Source organism: Bos mutus, chromosome 7, assembly GCF_027580195.1.
Source record: "Bos mutus isolate GX-2022 chromosome 7, NWIPB_WYAK_1.1, whole genome shotgun sequence".
Taxonomy (NCBI): Eukaryota; Metazoa; Chordata; class Mammalia; order Artiodactyla; family Bovidae; genus Bos; species Bos mutus.
Genome location: NC_091623.1, coordinates 11,937,950 through 11,958,670, shown reverse-complemented (window position 1 = coordinate 11,958,670; position 20,721 = coordinate 11,937,950). Strand labels below are relative to the sequence as shown.

At 43.5% G+C, this 20,721-nt stretch overlaps 1 protein-coding gene and 1 long non-coding RNA gene across 3 annotated transcripts in view; one reads left to right on the top strand and one right to left on the bottom strand.

Annotated features, from left to right (window-relative positions):
* The window catches only part of LOC138988474 (uncharacterized), a 38,995-nt gene extending 35,405 nt beyond the window's left edge, over window positions 1-3,590 (bottom strand). Inside the window, exon 1 of the long non-coding RNA XR_011464682.1 lies at window positions 3,085-3,590. This is a non-coding gene — a long non-coding RNA (uncharacterized lncRNA). The remainder of the gene's footprint in view (window positions 1-3,084) is intronic.
* Window positions 3,100-20,621, top strand: ANKRD34B (ankyrin repeat domain 34B). 2 transcript variants are annotated; one of them, XM_070373064.1, is made up of 4 exons: window positions 3,100-3,225; window positions 4,204-4,344; window positions 6,448-6,530; window positions 16,368-20,621. In XM_070373064.1, exon 4 carries the CDS (start codon window positions 16,390-16,392, stop codon window positions 17,926-17,928), a length of 1,539 nt encoding a protein of 512 aa, XP_070229165.1. In that variant the 5' UTR covers window positions 3,100-3,225; window positions 4,204-4,344; window positions 6,448-6,530; window positions 16,368-16,389; the 3' UTR covers window positions 17,929-20,621. The 2 variants fall into 2 exon arrangements, with proteins under 2 accessions (XP_070229165.1, XP_005904602.1); XM_005904540.2 differs by having other exon boundaries at window positions 6,445-6,530.
* Window positions 20,622-20,721: the final 100 nt, after the last annotated feature.

The window sequence follows — 20,721 nt, the reverse complement described above, 5'->3', positions numbered from 1 at the left end:
TGCTGAACTAAAATGAGACCAGGAGTAGATAGAAACTATATGTTCTCATCCTCAAGCCTTGACTGTTAAAGTCTTCACCTTTTAATATTCAAGTTACAGTGAAGGCAGGGCATGCTTGCCTAGATGAACAGACTCTTCTTCACCCCATCTCATCCTCACCTCACCTGACCTACTATGGGAAGTCAGTCCCTACAGTTCCACCATCAGCCCCAAAACAGGTCAGTCTGCATGGCTTGGAGGATGGACAGGGATATGGCATGGGCTGGGGGCACTGTCCACTGACAAGATCGTGACCACAGTGCAAAATATGATCAATTCTCCATTGTTATCTTCTTGTTCCCAGATCCCACAGAGGAGAGTCAGCCTTCCCCAACCTTTCACTCAGCGAGGTACCCAGGCCCAGACTATTGGGCCTATTGACCTGCACTCTCATTCCTTGTATGAAAGCCTCTTGCCTCAGACATGTTGGTGGTCCAGGATTGTGATGTTCTAGCATCAGCCTCCCTCTCCTGCTTACCAGCCCTGGCACAGTACCCAAGTCAACAGCACCAATCCTCCCAAGGTGAAGGGAGGTGTGAAGTGTCCTTCTTTCAAGGCTTCACTGTCCTTCTTTCCCCTAGTCCAGCCTCTCTCCATCTGTCCCAATACCCTGATGACAGGTAGAGTAGGCTGAAAAATACCTTTCCCAAAGAGGTGCACATCCTCGTCCCTGAAATATATGAATATGTTACAAAAGGAACTTTGCAAGATGTAATTAAACTAAGGATCTTGACATGAGGGATTATTCTGAATTATCTGAGTGGGCCCAGTAGTGTCACAAAAGTCTTTCTGAAAGTGAAGCAAGAGGACAGAAGGAAGCAGAGGAAGACAAAGCTGTGTGACAATGGAAGCAGAGTTGAGGGAGAAACTGAGATATGAAGGGAGTAAGTGACCACCAGCCAAGGAATGCAGGCGGCCTCTAGAAAGAGGAAAAGGCAAGGAAGTGGATTAGCTCTTACAGCAGTGCTCCCCAATCTTTTTGGCACCAGGGACCGGTTTTCTGGAAGACAATCTTTCCAAGCACTGGGTTGAGGGGAATAGTTTTGGGACGATTCAAGCACATTAAATTTCCTGTGCACTTTATTTCTATTTCATCAGCTCCACCTCAGATCATCAGGCATTAGATCCTGGAGGTTGGGAACCCCTGCAGCAATAAAAAACTAATAAGATAGGACTGAAAATTAGATCATTTACTTTGAAAAGCTATTTGGCAATATTTACAGAAGCTGAACATATGCCTATTTATGACTCACAATTCCACTCTTAGGTACATACCCAACCAGAAATGTGTATATATGTTCACCAAAGACATCTGCTATAACATTCCTAGCAGCATTATCTGAATAATTACTCCAATGTGTATCAGTAATAAGATGAGTGAAGTGAGGGACATTCACACAATGGAATACTATACAGCAAAAGGAAGGAACAAGCTAGGGACGTCCCTGGCAGTCCAGTGGTTAAGACTCTTCACTTGCACTGCTTGTCAAAAATGAATAAATAAATAAAAGTATGAACAAGCTAAATCTATAGATAGTATGCACCTCCTCAACATAGTTTTAAGAGAGAGAAGCCAGAACAGTATATTCTTCATGATTCAATTGCTACAAAGTGTAAATATAAGCCAAAGTAATCTATGTTGGTTGAAGCCACTACCCTGCCCCCTAGAAGAGAGAAAAAAGAGACAGTCTTCTGGAGAACTGGTAATAGTCTGTCTCTGGGTGTTAATGATGTGTTAGTATAAGTAAAATCATTGAAACTGTGAAAAGCATATCTATTAAATATTTACTATCAGTTTAGTTCAGTTCAGGTCAGTCCCTCAGTGGTGTCTGACTCTTCCTGACCCCATGGAAGCAGCAGGCCAGGCTTCCCTTGTCCATCACCAGCCCCAGGAGCTTGCTCAAACTCATGTCCATGGACTTGGTGATGCCATCCAACCATCTCATCCTCTGTTGTCCCCTTCTCCTCCTGCCTTTAATCTTTCCCAGCATCAGGGTCTTTTCCAAGTATCTACTATACACTAATAAAAACTTTTTTAATGGGGGAAAGGAGACCTGTGCCTTCATGCAAATTTACCCAATTGCTTCCTGTGACCTCTGATTTCCACAAACAAATGGATGCGGCGACAATCCAAACCTAGGGCTCCAGCTCCATAGAGCTCAACTCTAGGTTAAAATAACCTATGAACTTAACATATACTTACTAAGGGGCCAATTTTAGCAGATTATTTTTCTAAATAATCCTCTCAGAGTTAAATCTACTTTCCCCCTTTAAGGACTCTAAACTACAAATTATTTTTAACTGACGTCATCTGAACAACCATAAAAGACAGTCACGGTCCTTTCTCCACCAGATGATTCTTGATAAATGAATTCAAATCATTGCTTAAAATTCGTCTCTTTTTAATTCCATAGAGGAGTTTCACATGTAAAGTATAAGTCAATTAATATGTATTAATGTTTTGATAATACTAGAATCAAGTTATAAACTCACAAAAACGAAAGAACAGCTGCTCCCACGAATGCCTCAACCTGAAGTGAGATTCTGGCTTTACCAAAACAGAGGACAGGGACGGGAAAGGGGACGAGAGACCCGTGGGGGACGGACGCGTGGACCAGCCGTGTGGATAAGAACTAGAAGGAGGGACGCAGACATGGACAGGGGGAACCAAGAGCAGTTATGTAGGGGTGACCGACGCCCTGCACTGGAAAAAAAACCCTGCCGCCCCTGTTCTGGGCCAGATCGCTGTAGCCAAAGCGCTGTGGCCGGGTTGGGGTGTGAGGATAGCGGGTGGCGGATACTCGAGGGGACAAAAGGCGGGGCTTCAGAGGCCACACTTCGGTCCCCGGGGCCGAAACAGACTTTGGCCCCGCCGCCCCCACCTGCAGCACAGCCCCGAACCCGCGCGTCACTCCCAGCGGAAACGAGGCGCAGCCCGGGCTTCTGGCGAGGTGCGCGCCTCCCGGCCCCCGCTCCGCTTCGCAGCTCCGGGTCCGCTGCCCGCATCTCTCCGCCGAGCGGGGGCGGGGACAGAGCTGCACCTACCAGGATCTGCGACTCAAGCGGCGGTGCAGCCAGCGGAGTCAACATCCCAGCTCGGACGGCGCCCTGGGTCCACCGGCGCGAAGGGTCGGAGCGGAACCGGGAAGGCGGGAGGCGCCCCGCCGACTAGACAGCGCGTCGCAGGTCAGTGTGCGGCGCCGGCTGTGCGGGCTGCAGTTAGGAAAACTTTGGTTTGCGTGTCGGCTGCCGGGAGGAGGGCGCGGAGTGCGCAGCCCCGGCCCAGGGCCTCCGTGCGCCCCACCGGGTATACTTGGGCCCGGGAGACGGCATCTCCTGCGCCCTGACACTGCGGAGCCCTGGAGCCCACCGAGGGCCGCCGGAGTGTCGGGTCCTTTCCAGAGACTGCCCCGCCGAGCCGGGCGCGCTCCGCGGAACCAACACTCGCGCCTCCTGCAGTCCCCGCCCGTTCTTGGCTGGGGCTCTGCGGCGGCGCGGGCTCGGACCCCGCGGGCGAGCGAGTTTCGCGTCCTTCTCGGCCTTGCAGCGATGGGGAGGTGATGAGGGCAGCCGGCGGCCACAGAATATCTGAGAGGATTCGGGCAGGGGCCTCGCGGGCGCGGGTCGGCGCCGCAGCGGGAACGGCGCGCGCTCGACTGCCAGAGCGCGCGGGTCGGAGGGGCGGACTTGGGCGCGTCTCCGCAGGTGCCTGCGGCCGCCTGGCTGTGGGAGGTGCGGGCCGGGCGCGGGGCGCGGGTTAGCTGGGGCTGCGGAGCCGTTTGCAGTCACTGTCTTCACAAATGCGAGTCACACAGGGGCCGGCAGCCGGGCCCCCGGAGCCTACTGGGGCCATACAGCTTTGGCACCAGGACCCCAGGCCCCTTGTCGGAGAACCAGGGTCCAGAGGTGCGCCTGCCCCCAGCAGAGGGTCAATGGCTTCTCTCGGGCGTGCTGTTTCCTAAAAGGATGGCCGTGTCCCCCGGGCGGGCGGTGCGGGGACCGCTCTGCAGCGACTCTGGTCAGAACCCCGTCTCGTGGATGGCCATCGCCTCAGCCTGCCAGCTGTGCCCTGGCTGGGAGCAGAGGCGACGAAACGCGCACCCCGCCCCCATCGGTGTCCCGACGCTGTCGCCCCAGTCACCTTCCTGTGCCCTTCTCCGACAGCTCCTCGGGCTCGCTCCCTCCCCGCTCTCGGGAAAAACTGAGGCAACAACTCCGTTCCGGAGGCCGCGAGGACTGTGAAGACGCCTCCAGAATCCTCGGCAGCCTGGAAATCCCATCACCTTGGTTCCCTGAGACTTGGAGGTATAGGTTTGCATGTCTTTATGTGTGTGTGCTGGGAAGGCGGGGTTGGAGGGTTGCGGGTTCTGCAGAGGACTGTGGGGGTGCAGCTTCCCCAGGGCCCAGCACCACAAACCTGAGGTCGCCTGCAGTAAGTAGAAGTAACCAGCCCTTTGGGGGTACGCTTGGGAAAGACAGCAAACCTTACCAGCTTGGGTCGTTTCTAAATATTTCTTTTGAGCCCGGTGCCAGAGAACACTTTACCTGGCAAGTCATGACGTTCCCTGGGACAATCTCAGTGGCATCTTTTGTGCTGGCTTTGTCCCTTCCTTTACATAGGGAAGGAGACAGGTCTTTTGCTGGTGGCAAGCAGGCTTGCTTCGTTCCAGGTGCAGCTGGCCTCCACATCCTGGCCTGGGCCTCCCACTGCAAGTCTGGACTTTCTCAGACCTGTCTGGGAAGGGTAGGGCAGGAGATCTCCAATACGTCGGCTGCTGTAACTCAAGGCTGTACTCTTCTCTAGACCTGTGGGCTCTCTTTGCCCACTCTGAGGCAGGGCAGTTGTCTCTGCCCTTGGCTCCTGCAGCAGAGCTAAGCCTCAGATGCCCTGGAGGTGAAATGATTGGAGACAGTCTGATGGGGGAGCCTCGGGCAGGGACTGATAGCTAATAGGAAGTGGGACTGGGGGACGAGCCTGGGATCTAATTAGCAAGCTCTCCATGTTAGGCCCATAGTAGGTGGAAGACCTGTTGGTTATAGGCACCTTAGCCCCCATTCTCAAACCCCTTAGCCCAGAGCACTCACATTTAGTGATGCATGTTTAGAAACTGTCATGATTGAATTCCTAAGTGGCAAATATATAAGGATCTTCTAAAATCCTCACAGTCATCGTCAGTAAAAATTATCCCCACTTTAGGAATGCGGAAACAGAGGCTCAGAGGAACAGCTTCTCCAGGGCTGGTAACTTGGGAGGAGACAGAGCCCCAGGCTTTGACACACTGCCTGCTGCCCCCTCTGAGCATGCTCTGGTCTCCTGCAGGCAGCACAAAGACAGAGTAACCTGGGGCAAAGGTGAGGGACTGGGTTTCCAGCTTGAAACTCATTTGTTAATTTCCACCACCACCGCCCCCCCACCTCCCCCGCCCCTCGCCCCTTGCTGCTCTTCCTCACCATGGCCAGATAAATATTAATAACTTTTAGAGAGGAAGCATAGATCCTGTTTGGAGGTGGACTAAGAGGCTCAAAGGAAAGTAAAATTTCTTCCTGAATGACAGGAAAACTAGGAGTGGCTTGGGGAGAAAAACGCCACAGGAAAGACCCAGCCTATTATCTCCACGATGGCTTCTAAGGCACCTTGGCCCCTGTGGTGGTGTCAAGTTGTGCGCGCTCAGTCACTTTGGTTGTGCCCGACTCTTTGTGACCCTATGGTCCATAACCCGCCAGGTTCCTCTGTCCGTGAGGATTCTCCAGGCAAGAACCCTTGGAGTGAGCTGCCATTCCCTCCTCCAGGGGATCTTCCTGACCCAGGGATCGAACCCCCACCCCGCGTCTCCTGCATTACAAGCAGATTCTGTACCACTGAGCCACTGGAGAAGTCCATAGATATCACACAAATCAGGTACTCAAAACAGAACTCTACTTTCCTCTGTTTCCCCATTCCTAACGTGGGGATAAAGTGGGGGAAGCTGGTATCTAAGAAACAAGGAGACATAGGAGAAGGAACATGGGAACATATATCAAGTCCTGGCGAGCAGGAGGGTAAGAGAAGTGACTCTGGGAGTTCTCTGACCTTTCCCCCCTCAGCCACATCAATGGGACAGACCTCAGCACAGAATGGGGCAGACCAGGTAAATGCCACAGCTCAACAGTCTTTGCAGGGCAGGCTGCGTCCTGTGTGCGTGAGTGCGTGTGTGTGTGCGAAAATGCACACACACAGGATTGCCCTGCGTAGAATCCACTCCTAACACTTTACAGATTATAATCAGTGAAACATGATTAACTGCACAAACACTGTGGGGATGTCTTCCTTAACAGGGAATTAAAAAACTAGACTCCAAATGGGAGAGATGTGTGGAACAAATTATTGGTATTTATGTCGCTCTGAATAGCTTTGATTTCCTTTAGTAGGAACTGACAGCTGGCTGACAGAAAACTCATCCAAGGAGAGAAAAGACATAAGTGAAGTATGAAATTTTGAATAACATTTTCAGGTAACTTTCTATTTCCATTTAGAGTGGGTGTCTGGAGGGGCGAATGTGGTTATGATTTGAATTGCTTCATTTATCTATAGAGATTTTTTATAGGGCTCATAATTCTGAGATCCAATGCCTTTTACTTATTTTTCCTACCTCCCAGTACCCTGGTGTCAGGGCAGCGAGCTGGGAATTGCACCATGTAGCCTATAGACTCTCAGTTTCTTCCGTTTTCAGCATGTGGCTTCCAAGGCTGGAGCCTCCCTGATCAGTCTGTTTAAAGAACAAATCTTCATTTCTTGCCTAGGAGAGTGGTCGTCTACTTGGGGTGGCGTAAAGTTCTGGGGGTCCAGTTGTTCTATCCAGCCATCCTGTCATGTTCAACCCTGTGCCTCATTGCCAATTTCTGTGTCATTTGGAACCTCCATGTCCTAAGCTTCCGGGGTCCTGCCAGTAAACTGGCTCCCTTCTCGCTGGGGCCATCTCCCTAGGGGGCTTCACGATGTAGCTTCTACTATGTTAACGCAGTTAACCATGCCACCCCCACCTCTGCCTCCTCAGCATGTTTGAAATTGATCATCTGATATTACCCTCTTTCAGTTTTCTTTGTTCTTCAGAATAGATATCTTAAAAAAAAATAAACTGTAATTTTAGAAGGGCCTTGGGAGATGGAGACCATCCTGGTGACTCAGGTGGTGGAGAATATGCCTGCAATGCAGGAAACCTGGGTTCGATCACTGGGTTGGGAAGATCCCCTGGAGAAGATTGAGAGAGGCGGTAAAAGACTAGAGTAAATATGCCATGATGAATCATGAGCCTTGTTAAAGACAATTTAATTTTAAAATAAAAACAATTTATCCAGCTGTTTAATAATTAATATCTTATATTACTCATATCTTTAATGCTGAAATTATTGTATTTGGAAATTATAAGGAAAATGCCCTTAAAGGGGTATCTTATTCCATAGTTCACTTATTAGGTTCCATTTATGTTTACAAACATTATTTACAGATTCTAGAAAAACAACATTTTAAATTTTTTATGTTATTTAAATAGCCTGTGAGTTAGAGACATGGTGGGCTTCCCCAGTGGCTTAGTTGGTAAAGAATCTGCCTGCAATACAGGAGACCTGGGTTAGATCCTTGGGTCGGGAAGATCCCCTGGAGAAGGAAATGGCAACCCACTCCAGTATTCTTGCCTAGAGAGTCCCTGTGGACAGAGGATCCTGGTGGGCTACAGTCCATGGGATTGCAAAGAGTCAGACACAACTGAGTGACATTTTCACTTTTCGCTTTAGAGACATGATAAAAATAAAAGATGGCCAAATTCTGAGATAAAAACTTTAAAAAGAAGAACACAGTGAGTAGGAAAGCACACAGGAAAGTCTCTTTCCAGATGTTGTCTGATTTCATCACCAGCCCCCAGGGGATGAATGTTTTATGATTGTCTTCCACCAACGGGGAACCCAAGACTCTGAGAGGCTGAGATATTTGACCAGGGCACACAGCTAGAAACTAGGAGAGTCAGGGTGGAAGTCTGGGTCTACCTGACCTTCAGATTTTCTCCAGTTGAACAATCTATTTGGAAGGTGTAACTGAACTGGGGGATCATTTATAAGCTAGATTATAACAGAGCCTGACTCAATGTGAATACTGTACTCGCACTAGCTGCCCTCGGTGAGGATGTTTCAAAGGAAGAGACGTGAGGCAGGAACATTTCTGAACTAGGATCACTGTTGGCTAGAGAAGTGGTCTTCATCCCAGGTGGGGCTTACCTCTGCGAAAAGTAAATTAGTCAAACTTCAGTATCAGCATTTTTGATGTGCAAATGGATGAGGTGAGAGAAGAGAACAGACTGAAAGAAGGTGAAGGCATAAAGACAAGGGGGTTATTCCAATAAAGTGCTGATTACAAGATGAGACACTAGGAAACAAAATATATATATACACATGGAGAATAAAGTATGTGGTGACATTTTTTTCTGAAAAATTTAATGTTTAAACAATTTCAAAATTTCTCTATCAAGTGTAAGCAGTTTAAAAAGTGAGCATCTGACATTTAAAATGGATAACCAAAAGGACCTACTGTGCAGCACAAGGAACTCTGCTCAGTGTTATGTGGTAGCCTGGATGGGAGAGGGGTTTGGGGGAGAATGGATACATGTATATGTATGGCCGAGTCCTTTCTCATTGTTCACCTGGAACTATCACAACATTATTAGTCGGCAATACAAAATACCCCAAAACAAAATTAAGAATTTTTTTTAAAGTGATCAGTCCAGTAGCTTCAGTTCAGTTCAGCTCAGTCACTCAGTCGTGTCCCACTCTTCGAGACCCCGTGAATCGCAGCACGCCAGGCCTCCCTGTCCATCACCAACTCCGGGAGTTCACTCACACTCACGTCCATCGAGTCAGTGATGCCATCCAGCCATCTCATCCTCTGTCGTCTCCTTCTCCTCCTGCCCCCAATCCCTCCCAGCATCAGAGTCTTTTCCAATGAGTCAACTCTTTGCATGAGGTGGCCAAAGTACTGGAGTTTCAGCTTTAGCATCATTCCTTCCAAAGAACACCCAGGACTGATCTCCTTTAGAATGGACTGGTTGGATCTCCTTGCAGTCCAAGGGACTCTCAAGAGTCTTCTCCAACACCACAGTTCAAAAGCATCAATTCTTCGGCGCTCAGCTTTCTTCACAGTCCAACTCTCACATCCATACATGACTACTGGAAAAACCATAGCCTTGACTAGATGGACCTTTGTTGGCAAAGTAATGTCTCTGCTTTAATGGCAACCCACTGCAGTACTCTTGCCTGGAAAATCCCATGGATGGAGGAGCCTGGTAAGCTGCAGTCCATGGGGTCTCGAAGAGTTGGACATGGCTGAGCGACTTCACTTTCACTTTTCACTTTCATGCATTGGAGGAGGAAATGGCAACCCACTCCAGTGTTCTTGCCTGGAGAATCCCAGGGACGGCGGGGCCTGGTGGGCTGCCGTCTATGGGGTCGCACAGAGTCGGACACAACTGAAGCGACTTAGCAGCAGCAGCAGGTTGGTCATAACCTTCCTTCCAAGGAGTAAGCATCTTTTAGTTTCATGGCTGAAGTCACCATCTGCAGTGATTTTGGAGCCCAAAAAAATAAAGTCTAACACTGTTTCCACTGTTTCCCCATCTATTTCCTATGAAGTGATGGGACCAGATGCCATGATCTTCATTTTCTGAATGTTGAGCTATAAGCCAACTTTTTCACTCTCCTCTTTCACTTTCATCAAGAGACTTTTTAGTTCCTCTTCACTTTCTGCCTAATAAGGGTGGTGTCATCTGCATATCTGAGGTTATTGATATTTCTCCCAGCAACCTTGATTCCAGCTTGTGCTTCTTCCAGCCCAGCGTTTCTTATGATGTACTCTGCATATAAGTTAAGCAGGGTGACAATATACAGCCTTGATGTACTCCTTTTCCTATCTGGAACCAGTCTGTTGTTCCATGTCCAGTTCTAACTGTTGCTTCCTGACCTGCATATAGGTTTCTCAAGAGGCATGTCAGGTGGTCTGGTATTCCCATCTCTTGAAGAATTTTCCACAGTTTATTGTGATCCACACAGTCAAGGGCTTTGGCATAGTCAATAAAGCAGAAATAGATGTTTTTCTGGAACTCTCTTGCTTTTTCGATGATCCAGTAGCTTAGAAGTCTTTATAATGAGCAAGTTAAGCCTTGTTGTTCTGACAGCCGGCAGTACTCCGGGGCGGGGTCTGCCTACAGCTGCATGGTGGACATCCTTGCTAGCTGCAGCCAGCTAGTGGTGCCACTTCCCAGCTTCTCTGAAGCCCTGGAGCTCACAGCATCTTCTCTTTCCACGGGACCACGGCGGAACCACTGCCCGGCTTAGCCATCCCAGCCAGCTCCCCTTCTTCTCCCAGTGAGAGAGAAACTTTCCTGTGGGAGGGAAAGTTATGGCAGGAAGTGGCCAGGTTTAGCACTGTGAAGAAAGGTCTGTACGTGAGGATAGGTGAAAAAATTTGAATGTTGTTCCAAAAGATTTCTTTTAAAACTTAAAAAAAAAAAAAAAAGCGTTTTGGCTCCAATAGTAGAAACTATATTTAATACTGAAATCTGGTATCTGGCAACTGGTTCTCATTTGAATATCTCTCTCAAATGCTACTTTTGGTCAGAGGTGTTTTTACATGATTGATACTATTACCTCTTCTTGAATGACAGTTACAGAGTAGTTTTTATATTTTAGATTATGTTCCAGCTCATTTCTATAAGTCTCTTTGCTTTATTAAACCCATTTGTATATGAAAAACGCTAAAAGAAGGGTTTTTTTGTGATCACTGTCTCATGTGAGCTCTTTTCAGATGTTTCACATTCTGAATAGACCTCTGATTTGGGCCTCAATCTGTCAGCCAACCATAAATTCCTAGGTTGCAGGTACGTCTGGCTGTGGAATAGCTTTTTTAGAAGGTTGCACAGAGGACAAAAATAATATATTTTATGTATTACTTTCATTGTATTTATAGCTGTTCTGTATATATTGAGTAGTTGTTCTTTGCTTAACATCATTAATGAAACTGAAGTGGAAATGAATAAGTATATCCTTTTGAATACTGCTTATAGAAGCTGACTAGTTGAAAGTCTAGGCGTAAATACTATTGAAAACACCACAAAAAGTGATTTATGTTGTGAAAACTGAGACCTAATATGGCTCTTTATAAATTTTAATTATAAGACATTCTTACATAAATATTATGTTCTTTTTTGTATATATGTCCCATTTTACAATAGAGAATAGTAGTGTTGTATAGAGGAGCATATGAAGTATATACTATTTGAAGAATAAAAATAAAACGGATACCTATATACATACCATCCAGGTTGAGAGACAGAACATCAGGTGAATCTTAAAAACCTCTCCATGTCCCTCCCAAAGTGCGTTATTCTCCTGATCCCCACCAAGAGGTCACGTGGTCTTGACTTTTGTGTAGATCATTCCCTTTGCTTCTTTTTTCCCCAGTTTCCCACTTGTATATAATCCTTAAGTAGACCATTAATTTTTTGGTAAACTGGGTAGCAAGCACAAATTAGTTGAATAAAGGAAGATCAGTATTGCCAAAATATGGCAAAAGTTCTCGGGAGAAGATAAGTTGAACAATCTCTGGATCTCAGTTCAGCTCAGCATCCCTGAGTGTTTACGAGAGCCCTTCTGGGCAAGGTCTTGAGTGAATCCTGGGAAACATGGATTTACCATGACAGGGCCTCTGGCAGGCTACAGTGTCGACCAGATACTGGATATCCAAAGGCAGTGGGTTTTGAGTCTCCTCCTAAGCTCAGGGCTTTCTGGTGGCTCACACAGTAAAGAATCTGCCTGTGGTGCAGGAGACCCAGGTTTGATCCCTGGGTCAGGAAGATCCCCTAGAGAAGGGAATGGCTACCCACTCCAGTATTCTTGCTTGGAGAATTCCATGGACAGGGGAGCCTGGCAGGCTATAGTCCATAGGGTCTCAAAGAGTCGGACATGACTGAGCAACTAACACACACACACACACACACACACACACACACACACACACCATGACTTATCCCCAGATCTCAGAGCAGGTCAAAGCAGAACATTTGAGCAGGGCTGAAATGAGTGTCATTGGTTGCCCCAGAAAGCAGAGGATGGAGGGGAGAGCAGAGATACGGTGAGGAAAAAGCAAGCCGGTTAAAGAACTGAGGTCAGGCTCACCTGGGCATTTGGTCCTCAGTTAACAAGATGGTAAAATGGCAGCATAGTCTCAAAGAGGATGCCTGTGCACATTCATTATCCTGGCATCTCACCATCTTCCTGGGGATTATTGTTGCTTCTCCTCTGATGATCTCCAGATCTCGTTTCTTCTTTCTTGTTCCACCATTTCATCTTGATAGATGATATTCTTCAGTAGATTCTTGAAAGTGAATTGGGATTCAATTGAAAGTGATTCCCAATTATTGACTAATGGTTTAGCTAGTAGAGAATTCTAACCTGGGAATCATTTATCCTTCAGATTAAAAAAAAAAAGATATCCCTCTTTTGTCTCTCATTATTGTTGTTGATATATCTGAATCCATTGTAATTCTTGATCCTCTACTAGGTGACTTATCCATTCCACTCCCCTTACTTGCCTCCAAACTTGTGGCATCTTCCCTTTTCTCAGTGTTCTGGAAATTTATAACAATGTGCCATGGTCAGCATCTGTCTTCATCCACTGTGCTGTGTTCTAATTGAGCCCTTTCAATTCAAGAACTTGAGTCCCTCACATCTAGAAAATTTTCTTGATCTTATTCATCATTTCCTCTCCTGCTCACCCATTCCTCCACCCCCACTATTTTCTCTAGCAGGAACTTCTGTTGGATCACAGATTTCCTGATCTAGTCCTCTAATTTTCTCGTTTTTTTTTTTTCTTTCTATTCTTTTTGCTTGACTGTGTTAGAGATTTTATCAACATTATTATTCAACCCTTCTATTGACTTTTGCAGTTTGTATCATGTTTTTATCTTTTGAGAGCTTTTTATGGTCTCTGAAAATTCTTTTTAATAGACTCATATCCTTGTTTCTTGGTTACAATATCTTCTTATCCATTAGAGGATAATGAGTTTTGGAAGCTTTCATTTTCTGGATTTCTCCAGGTTACATTTGCTATTTGTTCTGGGCTCTACCTTGAATATAAGAGGCTTTTTTGTTTGCATGCTCATGATTAAAGGGCTTGGGTTAAAAAGCTAATGTGAAGCTTTGAGCACACGTGGGACGTTTATACCCCTCTGTGGGATGATTTGAGTGGCATGTTGAGGAATCCCTGTGATCAGTACTGTAGGTATTTTCTCCTTAGTAGGTCCCATTCTTGAGAGAAGCCTATTCTGTTTTCTTCTGAAGAATAAAGATATGGCTGCCGTCCTTCTTGAAGCTGAGTAGGGGGCGATGCTGTGAGTCCTTTCATACTGATGGTCAGTAAGCATACCATCATTGTTGTGGCGCAGTGGTAAAGAATCTGCTTGCAGTGCAGGAGATGTGGGTTTGCAAGGGTTCTGTACCTGAATTGGGAAGATGGAGCAACTTAACTTTCACTTTTCACTTTCATGCATTGGAGAAGGAAATGGCAACCCACTCCAGTATTCTTGCCTGGAGAATCCTAGGGACGGCGGAGCCTGGTGGGCTGCCGTCTATGGGGTCACACAGAGTCGGACACGACTGAAGCGACTTAGCAGCAGCAGCAGTAGCAGCTTGGAGAAGGAAATGGCAACCTGTTCCAGTATTCTTGCCTGAGAAATCCCATGGACAGAGAAGCCTGGCAGGCCACACTCCATGAGGTCATAGAAGAGTCGGACATGACTTAGTGACTAAACAAGAAGCATACAGTCACTTATTCTCCTGTTTTCTTGTCCTCAGATATACCCAGTGTCTCTCAGTCCAGAGATTCTCTGTTTCACCATTTGTGGAGAATAAACTGGACATCTTTTGAGGTGGGAGATGACAGTCTTCTGTCTCCCTGGCTTGGAGTGGCGAAGTGTTTCTCAAACTTTACTGTGCATGCAAGTCACCTGGGGATCTAGCTGAACCATAGGCTCTGATTCAGTAGGTCTGGGGTCGGAGCCTGAGATTTTGCACATTTAACAAGTTTCAGGTGGTGCTGCTGCTGGTGGTCCAACGTAGGCCCACCACACTTCTCGGAGCAAGTCCCAGGGATCTAACTGCCTCTCTCACGTCCTTCTCCTAACCCTCTAGGAGGGCTGTACTCTCCACTTGCTCACTAGCTAGTTCTAGAGCCTCCAACTGCTGCCTCTTTCGAGGATTCTGTGGTGTACGTGGGGTAGCTCTCAACTCTGCCACGATGACTCGAGGCACAGCCTTTTCAGGTTGGCTGAGTCAGTTACCACTGGCTCGTTTGCTTTCTGGCTTCCAAAATGCTGCTGTCATCTTCTGTCCTTTGCCCGCTATCGTTGTGAGTTTATGTCTTTCTGGAAGAAAAAATCTTTACTTTCAGGGGGTTTCAGGCAGGGCTAAAAATTAGCTGTGTTTGTTCTGCCGTATCACCCTAAACATAATCATCTGCTAAAGTATTTTCCTAAAGTTGATTATGGTATTGGTATAAAGCCTGATCTGTGATTAAATGTGCTAAATAAAGTCTTCATGTCTTTGCACAGGAGTGGTCTCTACTTCTCTGTTCCCCCTTTTTCTGCCTGCCAAACTCTTTCACAGTCATCAAGGCTTAGCTCAAATGACTGGTCTCTGTGAAGCCCCCATTCCATCCTCACACTATTAAAGTCTGTGTGTGCTCATGATTTTAACCCATAACCAGCTGCTTATTCCAAACAGCTATATAAGCTCCTCAGGGCTGGGGCCTGTACCATTATAGCTCAGAGCCCATCACAATATTAAGAGTTTATAGCTGTTTATCACTGAATTAATTTCTGTATACATGTCGATCCCTTTTTTCTTCACTTTCTTTCTGCTCTCTTCATCTCTTCTTTCTTTTAAGAAGTCATATTTATTATCTATTCTACTATCCAATAGAAATTCATGTCCAATATTCTTAATCTTAAAAGTAAATGACTAAAATAAATAACCCTTCTCAATTTATCAAAGCTACCAAGTTAAATGAAATAGACTTAAATATTACATAAACTTTTATTTGCTTTTTATCCCTAGCTCCAAGGACTGTTATAAAACTAACATTTCCTTGGCTCTCGATAAAGATATAATTCTTACCACCTAATGAAATTATCTGTTGAGTGAGTTTGAATCTAAATGATTTAAATAAATTAAACATAAATCATTTTCCGTTTTAATGATAACAATAAAATGTTTATGAAGTCTACATGTCTTCATTTGTTTTTAGCTTAGAAAACGCCTTTGGAGCAGCTGTCAAAATTCAACCCAATAGTACATTGCTAACCCTGTAACCTCGGAGAATGCAATGGCACCCCACTCCAGTACTCTTGCCTGGCAAATCCCATGGACAGAGGAGCCTGGTAGGCTGCAGTCCATGGGGTCACGGAGAGTCGGACACGACTCAGCGGCTTCACTTTCACTTTTCACTTTCATGCATTGGAGAAGGAAATGGCAACCCACTCCAGTGTTCTTGCCTGGAGAATCCCAGGGACAGGAGAGCCTGGTGGGCTGCCGTCTCTGGGGTCACACAGAGTCGGACACGACTAAAGCGACTTAGCAGCAGCAGCAGCAACCCTGTAACCTAGTTAGTATATGATTTAAATAATGGAATCAAGAAAAATGCATAATCACATGCTCATCATTCCTATCTCAGTGTCAGACACATCAGTTCTTTTAACATCTTGTAGTCCAGATATTTTTCATCCTTTAAAAGAAACATCAAAATGCCCCTCAAATTGGAAATCTAGATCTTAATTATATTATTTAATTGAAGAGCATGTTTAAGTAATTTAATACTAAGAAGTATTTTATATTAAGCTATCATAAACATGCTCTATTTTAGTTGATTCAGTTGCAGTTACACAGAAATTTGGCTTTTTTGCTTAAATTTGCATTCTAATATTATTTTTAAAATATTTTTTCCAAGTAGAAAATAAGATGATGATTATTTAGTTAATGTGGGATTTAGAGAAATATCAGGCTAGTGTTATGTCATAAATATTCAAGGAAGATTTTAAAAGTAAATTTTAGTTTGAATGCCCTAAAGGTTGTTACTATTCTAAAATTATTTTTAATTTTGCAGTTCACTATTTTGCTCTGTATTTATTAAAGAACAATCTTATTTATGTCTTCTTTCTCTAGACATATTTCAGAAATTGTGACTAACAACATGAATATAAATTGGGACATTGATTCCAACTAATCTTTTGTTCTTCATCTTCTTTGATAACCAGGTATTGATTCTGACTTTTGAAGATGGATGAATGTGTAGAAATTTCCAGTGATGGAAATTCCCTAATTAAAGCGGTCCATCAGAGCCGGCTTCGCCTTACAAGACTCTTGTTGGAAGGCGGCGCTTACATCAATGAGAGCAATGACCGTGGGGAAACACCTTTAATGATTGCTTGTAAGACCAAACATGTTGATCACCAGAGTGTCAGTAAAGCCAAAATGGTTAAATACCTGTTAGAAAACAATGCTGATCCCAACATACAGGACAAATCTGGGAAAACTGCCTTAATGCATGCTTGCTTAGAAAAAGCTGGTCCTGAAGTTGTTTCGTTGCTCCTAAAGAGCGGGGCTGACCTCAGCTTGCAAGATCATTCTAGTTCCTCGGCCCTGGTTTATGCTATAAATTCAGAAGATAGAGAGACCCTGAAAGTTCTCCTTAGTGCTTGCAAGGCAAAGGGGAAAGAGGTCATTATCATAACAACAGCAAAATCGCCCTCTGGCAGGCACACCACCAAACAGTACTTAAATATGCCTCCTGGGGGTATGGATGGGTGTCATACTCCAGCCACCTGTGCCACTCCTTCAGAAATAGACTTAAAAACAGCCTCACCACCACTTTCACATTCTTCTGAAACTGAAACGACACTTTTTGGCTTTAAAGATCTGGAGCTTGCAGGAAGCAGTGATGATACTGGGGATCGAGGCTCCCCTGTGAGGAAGCCTGGTCTGACCCCTAATGGGCCCAAGCTCCCTCAGGCTCCTCACTGGATCAGGAGTCCTCCCTTATTAATGCACAGAGTGGCCTCCTTACAAGAGGAGCTTCAGGATATTACTCCAGAGGAAGAATTATCTTACAAAGCCAACCGGCTGGCACTTTCCAAGCGATTCATTACTAGGCACCAAAGTATTGATGTAAAAGACACTGCGCATTTGCTAAGAGCCTTTGATCAGGCCAGCTCAAGAAAGATGTCATTTGACGAAGTAAATCATCAATCATTTTTTTCAGAAGGAAATCAGCAATGCATTGACATCCCAGTGGATCAGGAGCCAGACTCTAACCAGACAATATTTGCTTCCACCCTAAGAAGTATAGTTCAAAAAAGAAACTCAGGAGCAAATCACTACAGCTCTGATTCCCAGCTCTCAGCTGGTCTTACCCCTGCAGCTTCAGACGATGGCAAAGCATTTATAGGAAAAAAAAAGATTCTCTCGCCATCTTCTTCCTTGTTATCAGGGTCCAAAGAATTGTTGGAGAATATCCCCCCAGGTCCCCTGAGCAGGAGAACTCATGCCCGTTTAGAAAGGCGTGGTTCAGGAGCTTTCCCTTTAGATCACAACAGTACACAAACCAGACCAGGATTCCTTCCACCCTTAAATGTGAACCCTCACCCTCCCATATCAGATATCAATGTCAGCAACAAGATTTCCAGCCTTCTTTCTTGTGGTCAAAAAGTGCTTATGCCAACAGTTCCTATTTTCCCCAAAGAATTCAAAAGTAAAAAGATGTTGTTAAGGAGACAGTCATTGCAAACAGAACAAATTAAGCAGTTAGTTAATTTTTAAGACATGGCTAGAAAGTACATTTTTTTTTCACGTTTTATCAGAGAAATACGGAACTAGAAGATTCAAATGTTCATCCTTTTAAAACTTCTAATTGGATAGTTCATAATAGTTAGGGGTTATCAAAAGTACTGTGTACCATCATACTATGCATTGTAGATATACAAATAATAGATAATTTTTGAAAAGAGATTCTCTCAAATAAAATTAAACCGATTTTTTTTAAACCTTCCATATTTAACAAACTTTATGTGGTCCAAGTTTTTAATTTAAACAAAAATAAGCAAACAAGGTTACATATGTTGGAGATAACTTTAAAGTTTTCAATTTTGCCAAAATTTTATTAGGAAGCATTGTGTTCAAATCAGTAATTTTTAAAAAAGCATTTCAAGATTGTAATTTGCCATGATGCCAACATCGTAAAAGAAAACATTAACAGTTATAAAGTGTTCTATGATCAATAAGCCTAAGCTACAAAGAAAGAATGAACTAATTCTTGAAAAATCTTGACTCCAGGTAGGTGACAATCTAATTAATATTTTTAATGGTCAACCAATATAGTAGACAAGGCAGCTAATATGTGTTGTCAGCTTAATCAGTGTCAAAATGGTTTATAGCTTATAAAACTCAGATCTGCTGAGTTTTATAAGCTGGTTATAATCTATGCCAAATGTTTGTGTGCTATTTTTTGCTTTGCCTTTTTTTTTTTAATAGGATCTTTTCTGCTTTTTATTCTATTTCCCAAGAGCAAACACAGTAAGACTAAAGCAAGAATAGAATACTTTTAAAATACATAAAATATTAGAGGCAGTGAAAAGAAATTATAACAACAAAAATGTTAGTTTGTTGCTTGACGTTGTGACAGTTTACTGAAATTTCTTCCAGATACTAAGCTTCTGCAGTATTGAATTTATAGGATTATTAGTCCAAGGAACATTTCTGTTCATTTGCTGTTGACAGAACCTTTTTTCTTATTTTATATTATGGGCATTTTCAGTCACACAAAAGTAGAGAGAATAGTTCAATGAGCCTTCATATATACAGTGTAATAGAGTATTGATTTTTTAAAACATGAAGGCATTTTGGAATAATATTAACTCTTTAGTCTGTAAACTCAATGTGGATCCAGATTTTTTTTTTAATCCTCATATGATGTCCTTCTTTATCTATCTTTATGACATTTCTTTTAAAGTGTATTTTGTCTGAAATGAGTATTGCTACCTCCAATTTCTTGTCATCTCCGTTTGCAAGAAATATCTTTTTCCATCCCCTTACTTTAAATTTATGTGTGTCCTTCGCCCCAGGCTGGTCATTTGCAGGCAGCATATTGTAGGCTCTTGTTTTCTTATCCTATCAACCACTCTGCATCTTTCAATTGGAGCATTTAATCCATTGACATTTAAGGGAATTACTGATAGGTGTGTATTTATTGCCTTTGTAAACCTTGTTTTCCAGTAACTTTTTGTTTCTTCTTTGTTCCTTTTTTTTTAATTTTTGTTTTTCCTTTTGTAGTTTGATGAGTTTCATTTTTGTGTGCTTATGTTCTCTTCTTTTTGATTTTTGTGAGTCTGTTGAATGTTTTTGATATATGGTTGCCCTGTTTTTCAAGTGTGTTAATCCACTACAATATCTACTTGCAGTTCAGTTACCGATTACCATACCTTAGTGCAGTGCAGTGCAGTTCAGTGTGTGCATGCTGAGTCACGTCCAGCTTTTGCCATCCCAGGGACTGTAGCCTACCAGACTCCTCTGTCCATGGAATTTTCCAGGCAAGACTACTAGAGTGGGTTTTTGCCTTTTTTTTTTTTTTAATGTTATTTTATGGAATTCTCTCTCTGTATCTTTTCATCCCTGTTAATTGTTTTTTGAAGCTTAGTCATCGATTCCCAATGACAAGATAATACAACTGTTAAAAGCATTTCTTGTGTTCTTGTATCAAACTATTCTTCTCTTTCTAAAGACAACTAAAAAAAAAGTTTGGGATTTATCACAAGAGAAACTAAAGGCTTGCTTTGTTGTAAAAAAGAAAAACTGATTATTAGATTATATTAGGTTAGCTAAAATAAAGAAAGCCAGTAGAAATTTAATTACAAAATGTAGTAAGTATTCGGTCAATATTAAAGAATATCTTTTTATTTCTGAGATATAATTATTAGATATTTATATAATTAGAATAATAAGGGTAATTTCCTTAGTGTGACATTCCAATCATCTAGTATTTAGGACCTGTGAATAATTTCTAACAAATGAATGTGATACTACTATCATAAAATATTATGGATATATTAGCTATATGATTTCAAAATATGGTGTCTATACAGAGTCCTTATTTCAAGTTAGCAGTTTTACAACAAAGAGTAAATCAAACTATACAGAACCTAAATGTATTAATTTGAGGTCCTAGCAATTGACACGATGCTTTTCTTCATAACTTGATATAAGCAAGTTGTATAACATAGTAATTAATTTCTTGTGGCTTTTATTTGAAAAATAGATGGAAACTGGAAGTTTTCCATTTAATGTTTTGAAAAACATTAATATTAATTGCATTAAAAGAATTTTTTGGTTCAGAACTTAGAATCGTGCCTGATGTTTATAGGTAACTCAACCCTTTTTGGAAGTTTTAATACTGAGAAAAGTTCTTGGCTTTAAGTTGTAAGGATACAGTTTGAAAGAATATGTAGTTCGATTAGTTCATAAACAATGATATCAATAAAGATTTAAATGTCATTTTGAGTATCAGTGCTATTTTTTACTTTTCAGTATTTAGTACACATGCTGCTGCTGCTAAGTCGC

Coding starts and splice junctions, on each gene's coding strand:
- ANKRD34B (XM_070373064.1), top strand. CDS start 16,390: ATGGATGAATGTGTAGAAATTTCCAGTGATGGAAATTCCCTAATTAAA.